This window comes from Ananas comosus, unplaced genomic scaffold (assembly GCF_001540865.1).
Source record: "Ananas comosus cultivar F153 unplaced genomic scaffold, ASM154086v1, whole genome shotgun sequence".
Classification (NCBI taxonomy): Eukaryota; Viridiplantae; Streptophyta; class Magnoliopsida; order Poales; family Bromeliaceae; genus Ananas; species Ananas comosus.
Genome location: NW_017892156.1, coordinates 1 through 7,695, shown reverse-complemented (window position 1 = coordinate 7,695; position 7,695 = coordinate 1). Strand labels below are relative to the sequence as shown.

At 30.9% G+C, this 7,695-nt stretch overlaps 1 protein-coding gene across 1 annotated transcript; it reads right to left on the bottom strand.

Annotated features, from left to right (window-relative positions):
- Positions 1-3,094: 3,094 nt before the first annotated feature.
- Positions 3,095-7,691, bottom strand: LOC109705329 (probable disease resistance RPP8-like protein 2; the record flags this gene model as incomplete). Its single annotated transcript, XM_020226065.1, has 2 exons — positions 3,095-3,500; positions 6,139-7,691. A coding segment is annotated over one exon (1,545 nt), but the record flags the coding sequence as incomplete, so codon positions are not given.
- Between the last annotated feature and the right edge of the window lie 4 nt (positions 7,692-7,695).

The following is a 7,695-nucleotide window of genomic DNA, read 5'->3' as shown; positions in this document are numbered from 1 at the left end:
TCAACGACTCAGATTTAGTTTTTTTAAAATTGTGACCTGCAATAGCAGGTCACTTTGGGAGAGGTACCGGTTACCAGGTACCTCAAAAAGGGATATTTTTGTCTTTTAATACATGGACAATTTAGTCATTACATCTACTATATTTTCAAAATTTTTATTTTTTCTTTGTTTCCTTTTGCTCTCTCTATCTTTCCTTTCATAATTTGGTATTTCATATAAGAAAATTTTCAAATGATTTGACAATATAATCATTGAATTTAAACTTTAAATAGTAATATAAAATTTCTCTAATTTAAATTTCACTTTTAAATTAAAAATTTAATATTATATTCAAATTTATATTTTAAAAATTTAAGTTTCATATAAATACTTTGAAATATGGTAAACAGAAATAATTGTTTGAATTCTAGTCTTCTGGTTTAGGTTTGGTTTTGGGTTTCGAAAAATTGGTCAGTTTTGAATTTGGATATGGATTTTTGAAATCCGTCGAGTTCGGAAATAAGTTTTGTGATTGTTAGTCAGATTCGAATTCAAATTTCTAACTATTTTTTTCTCACCAATAATTATAATCTTTTTAATTTATATGTTTAAAATTATATTTAAAATTTTTATTAGCTCTAACAGTTAAATTATCATTCTGTTAAAAATATTTATTATCTTTACCGGTTCCAAATTGTTCCAAATTATTCTTAATGTTATTCGGTTCAATAGGTTAAAATCAGATTCTTGATAGAATAGGTCAAAGTCTGATCATTCAAATTAATCGGTTCAATCTAGTTTTTAAATTATTGAATTTAAAATTTAAATAGTAATATGAAATTTCTCTAGAGAAATCTAGTTGTAGAAATCTTACTCTCTAAGTTTTTTATGCATTACGTTTTAAACTGGTGCGAATAAACTGTATTTTAAATCTTGGTAGAAATTTAGTTTTTAAATAGTAATATGAAATTCCTCTAATTTAAATTTCACTTTTAAATTTTAAGTATTTAATTTTTAAAATTTAAATTCATCGTATTTAGAAATAAAACTATTTCAAAAATTTGTATAATTTAAATTAATGCATAATTTGAGAAACACTAAAACATTTAAAGTAGATTCCTAAATTAATGCCTAATAATTGCATAAATTTGGTTAATCAATTAATTTCCTAAATTAGTGCTAATTAATGCATTAATTTAGGAACTCAATTAAAAATTTCTTTAAATATTGTATTATTTAATTACCAAACTAACCTTGAATAAAATAATCTTTTTACCTGCTAAGTATTAAAGTTACATTTTTACCCTCTATTAATCAACGGTTAAGATCTTTTTTATTTTTTTTTTTAAAAAGTACTGAATCATTTCTCTCTTTATAAGTTATGTATATCGTTCATGATGTATTACATTATTGAAGGCTTCGCGCTTTGAATTGTTGTTGCAAACGAACGTAGATAAAATTATTTAGCTTCTCTGAACTTTCGATTAGAGTGCGCTAATATTAGGTTTGAAAAACAGCTATGCAGTTGACAGGTGTTCTGGGATTTGAGGCCTGTAAGTCTTACATTTCACTATTTTTTAAAAATTTGGCGATTCCACAATTATATTTCTGTTCTAATGTTTAATTTACGTACAATTGTTTTTGAAAAAAAAGAATTTAAAATTTCATTCAGCACATTTATATGAAGTTAATGATTTTAACCTTCTCCTAATAATAAATATCATGATACATTATATTTTCACTATGTTTAATTTTGTAGAGCACCAAGTTCTCACTGATTTCCAGATACTGTATAACTTAGTTTTGAAATCATTTGAACTTTTGTAAATTATTCATTGCCAGATTAACTTAGGCACAGTATAAACTAATTTAAACAGTAAAAAATATAATTAAAACCACCATGAACATCTTTGATCATACAATTCTGGACACTTAATTTGAACTTTTTATATACAGCAGAAAAAAGCATGCAATTGAAATTTGAATTATGAATTCTATCTATAACGAACTCTAAATTCTCAAAATTGTTCTGTCATAGACGCTCTAATATTAATAGCATGTTTTATTCATCATACACAAATTTTTTGCCGCCAAATGCTTTTATTTGTTTTAATACTATTGTCATGACCAATCTTTTATATTAATTAACATTATGAATTCAAAATTCTAAAATCTAATTTCTTATTATAAATTCTAAATTCTAAAAATTATTCTGTTGAAAAGATTCTAATATTAATAACACATTTTTCCCATCATACACTAACTCTTTTAAAAAACCCTAATATTAATAACATCTTTTTCCCATCATATACAAATTCTTTGCCAACAAAGACCTTCCTGTGTAATTCCTTACTCTCAACAACGCAGCTTAACTATCTCAAAATATTTGATATATACGTGGGTTCTCATGCAAGAACCTTCAGTACCAAATCAATAATGTTCAGAATACCATGAAATTTCAAATTACCTACCTGAATTCATAATAATAAAATAAAATTACAGCGAGATATTCGATGCATATAAAAGTATATAAAATCATATCTTTTCCACATCATACACAAACGTTTTATATCAAAATATTTGATACATACAAAAAGATTCAAATTTTACCGTTGCAATCCAAATTGACTTTACTGCCGAATCAATAATGTTCAGAATATCATGGAATTTTGAATTACCTAGCTGAATTTATAATAAAAAATCAAAAGCATAGCAAGTTATTAGATGCATATAAGGGCGCGTTTGGTTCGCGCTATGATAGATTACTAGAAGTAAAAGGATACCCAAGAATTTGATTCCCACTCATCTTATTACTAAGAATATAGCATTTCGATGTTTGGTTCGCACAGTCATATCATCTGAGATTACCAGAAAGATAGATTAATGTATTTGGTTCGCGCAGTCATATTATCTGAGATTACCATAAAGATAGATTAATGTGTTTGTTTTATTAGCTAGTAATGTTAGTAGTAATATAAAATTAAAACTAACCAGTTCAAACAAATTCGATATATTTATTGCAAATTAACTACAAAATTTGCATCATAATTTTCAAACAAGCTCAAAAATTATAATATTGAAACAGTAATAGCATCATCATCAATAAAGACAATTGTTCAAAAATAAAAATTTTTAAGCAACATCAAATATTCATAACAAGTCCAAACAAGAAAGCAACATCTATCATAGAAAGTAAACAACAAATAAGTTCAACGCTTCATAGACATTGAAAACATAAACAAAATACCAAAGTTTGATATTCTCTAGTCATTGCAAAATATAAAACAACTTTATCTACATGTAGTTAGAATATACTCAATATATTCCTTTCTAAACTCTGCCGGAATTCCGTAAAATCCAGTTAGTTTGGTTGTATCAGATGTTAAGATATCGTAAGCAACCATACGATCCTCATCGACGAGTCCCTCAACTTTCAAAAGCTCTTCAAACAACTTTTCCTTTCGAATTGCATCAGTTGCCGGGCAAGAATTCATTTGAAGTTAGATCCATCTTCAACACAACTAAAATAAAGCAAATAGAAAAAAAAAAAATTCAGTCAAACTAAATTAAAAAGCAGTTAACTCAATTTTTTTTTGCTAGTATCAAAGAATTAACTTATTCATCTGTTCAAATTAACTAAAGCAAATACTTTTCTAGCATATTCAAAAGCATGATGTAAAATACCTAGGAATAACAAATATGCTCAAAGAATAGTGGATCTTGTAGATAAAAGATCAATTAGCTATAGGTTTAGTGCATAAAACAAGGAATCTGAAAACTATTGATCACAAGCAGAAGAAGCATAAAACAAGGACAATTAATTGAACATATGCCTTTTACAAATTAAGACAGAAACTATAGGTTTAGTCCATTATTGAAACTATAGGTTTAGTGCATTATTTGTTTTGCCTGGGATCAACTGGATTATCCAGCTCTACTCATCTAGCTAAGGCTAGAAATGAGTATCTTTACATGTGTATTGGCAATTTGAATTATTGCTGAGGTCCACATTGAATTATTGGAGAGGGTCGAAGTAAGGTTCATGTGTATTGGCAATTTTCATGGTTAGCGTTCACTTCTAAAAGCCCAGCTACACTATGTAAACATATACCAAATGGGCTTTAAATAAAGCCACAGCTTAAGAGCACTGGAATTTAGCAATGTAAAATTTTTACAGCTTTATGTATCATGGGAACCTTGAGAAAGACTAAGATATTATGAGCAGAGTAAATTTTATTTACATAATAGAGAAAAGAAAAACATTGTAGAGAATTACAGGATTAACGATGCCAGTAACACAACACAATCTCAGATTCTAGCTTAGAATAAAAGGAAAAGATGAAAGATACAAGTCCCAAATATGAGACTCGAAAAAATTATTGACAAACTACTAATTAAGACCAACTATTAACATAACACTCAATTCTTAAGAGAATGATTCAAATTGCCAATACACATGTAAAGATACTCATCACCACTTAAAGTGACCCTTTCAACTGGAAATTCATCATCATAATATAGAGTATCTTTGTAGGGTTTTTAGGGCACAGGTTTGCGGGCGTGTTCAAAACAATACGATTAGTTTGTTTTGCTCAGATTCTAATGATTTTTTTTTTTTTTGCTGCGACAGACACAACAGCTTTTTAAACTAGATATTTTGCTTCTGATTTTTTCAGGCTCATTTTAACTTTTCCTGGAGCACAAACTTTGGACATTTAATTTAATTTTTTTCCGGATGCTGCTTGGAGTAGAGAAACTATATAAAGATCAGGCAAAACAAGGGCTAAAAATTATCCTCAATAAATTCCATCCTTAACATGTGGGTCAGATGCTTTCAACCTCCACATCATTAAACAAGAGAGCATTCTCTAGCTCTGCCCATGGACAAGATCCAACTCTATATCCGAACAATTTTTGCAATAACCAATCATAGTTAAATGCCTAAGCTTTTTGTCTCTGAAGTGGTAGACAAGTAAACAAGATTAAGTTTTACTCTGTTTCATGACTCTACCTTTTAGTCTCAGCCAAAAATCAGTGAAAAAAGTAAAATAATATCAAAGATATTTTCATTTCCCATCACGGCAGTTTCAAATCCTTAATTATCCATGACAATTTGTATTCAACAAAACTCTGTATAAAATTATATATTCAAAGTATACTAACTAAATTAAGATAAAATATCTTTTTAAAATTAATATTTTATTGTAAATTTCAAATTTTAGGAATATAAATTTCCCGCCGCGAAGCGCGGGCCTCCACTTGTTCATAATAATCTGCTCTCCTGTTCTTTTTCTTGCCTTTTTTCGTTTTGTTTTTTTTTTTTTTTGGAGAAAACGTTTTGGAATTGGTCTCTGATTTTGTGATTTTGTGAATTCTAGTTTTGAAGGGAGATTATTTTGTGATTTTGTGAATTATGGTTGAAAATTTTATTTGTTAATCAGCTTAAATCTCTCTCTTATGCATTAGTTTTTATGGAACTTATGAACTGTTCCACAATTGTGATAAGAAGAAACAGATCTCGATTGAGTGTGAATACGCAAACCTTGTTGGAGATTTCAATTTGTTTTCATAGATTTTAATATATAGTTGGATGATAATGGTACAATTAAGATTTTTTTTTTATGTACAAAATTTTGCATATCACTGTAGTAAATTAATAGTTACGCCAGAAAACTCATCCAATTATGGTCAGATTTGAACAGAAATGTTTTGATCCTGAAAATATTATTCAGCATAGGAAAGAATTAGTATTTAATATAGGACATATGTATCAAATTGTAACCATTACTAATATAGTTGGAAGTTAGTAGATTCATAATATATCATTGAATTACATAGAACAAGCAATTAAGATTCCACAAAATAGCAGAGTTTGTATATCAATATGTTGTCTATCTACAATAATAGTAATATGATCAAATATAGATTGTCAGATCTGAATTTAGGTTTAGCACTTCAGCTTAAACCAGAATCTGAAAGAGTATATGGTGATCCCCACAATTCATGCAATATATGCCCAACTAAGTTTATACAATAAGAGTACAATAAGAGAGCAGGATCTGACATATGATAAATAGCTGGTTTTCAACCTACAAGTTGCTTTTAACTGCAGCTTTCAGAAGAAGAGAAAGAGGACAGAAAGGTAGGAAGACAAATTACCGATATGTTTAGGCTGTTGGAGAAAGATCTTGTGGTGGCTGGCGGTCTGGGATGATGACTCTCACAGCAGGATGCGTCCTGCGCCAATCATTAATCTCCTTCACGAAACTAGAGGGCATCTCTTTACATTCTAGAACTTGTAAGGTGGTGATGTGATTCAGACCATTCGGAACCGCATGCAGATTGTCGCAACGATGGATAGACAAGTGCATAAGATTTGGAAAGGATCCGGGCTCAATGTTGAGCAATGCTAGATGACATAGGTTGCTGAGCTCAAGATAAGATAAATTTGGGAAGCTGCCTGGAGAACAAGAAATATTCTCACATTGGCAAGCATCGTCTCTCAATTTGAGAATCCTGAGGTTTTTTAGCTGCCCTAGTGTTTGAGTTGGCTCTCCTTGCAAGTTTGAGCGAGACAATGTGAGCTCGGCGATGTTAGGTGCGAAATTTTCGATACCGCAGAGTTCATTGGGCTGCAATGTTCCATCTAACTTCAACTTATGTAACTTTGCATGAGTTGATGTTGCTGTAAAAACCTTTTGAGGGATCGCGTTGGCTCGTAATGTTAGAGTGTTCAGACTACTTAACAACTTAAGACACCCAACCAATTGGCTGTTCCTGGTGTTTTGATAATAATCATCGATTTTAAGGGTTTGAAGATTATGAAGTGGCATGCCAGACCTCAATGCTTGTGAGTTCAGCAAACGCACTGAGTTCAAGTATAAGTGGCGAAGCTTTGTAAGCGTCCAAACTTCAGATGGCAACTCTGTGATAGATGTACCTCTTATATCTAGAGTCTGCAGATGTGGAGGGATCCCATTGAAATATGGTATCGCCGCAAAACTGGTATCTTTCAATCCCAAGTATCTTAATCTAGTCATATCTTCAATATAAAGTCCAAGCCTGTCGCCTTCTTCAAATCCATCAAGTTCGAGCACTTTGAGGAATTCCATTCTTTTATCAGATCGATTAATTTTTCGAAAAAAGTTGAAGCAATCTTTTGACCAGTCACAGAACCACCATTTTTTCCTATTGTCCCTAGAGGTTTGGATGATTCTGCCTGTGGGGAAAACTAAAAGAGCTCTTAGTTTTTCATTGAAAATTCCTGTTAATTTATCGGAGCTTGGATGGAGCGCCACACGACGAGCAGCTATCTCTTGGGGCTTTGACTCCTCTTCAATACTAGTTATAGTTTCTACCCGAAGGAATCGCGTCTCTCTTGCTTCTGACTTTGCTAGCTCACCCAAGAGGTCGTGGACTCTTACCTTTTTAATACTCATATCAGGTCCTCGCTTCACTATTTCAACCAGGCACCTTTGTGCCAACTCCTCCAAGTAGTTGGTTGCAGTACCCTCTAGTGTTATGCCTTCTTCTTTGGGTATCAGATCATCTCCGATCCACAACTTGGTCAATTTTGAGGCACTGATTTCAGAACCTTGTGGGAAAGCTCCCAAGTAAAGAAAACAAGATTTCATGTTGTAAGGCAAGTCGTAGTAGCTCAAAGCAAGGATTTCTAAGCATTGTTTCCCATTATCCGTCGAATCCCAGTTCATATTA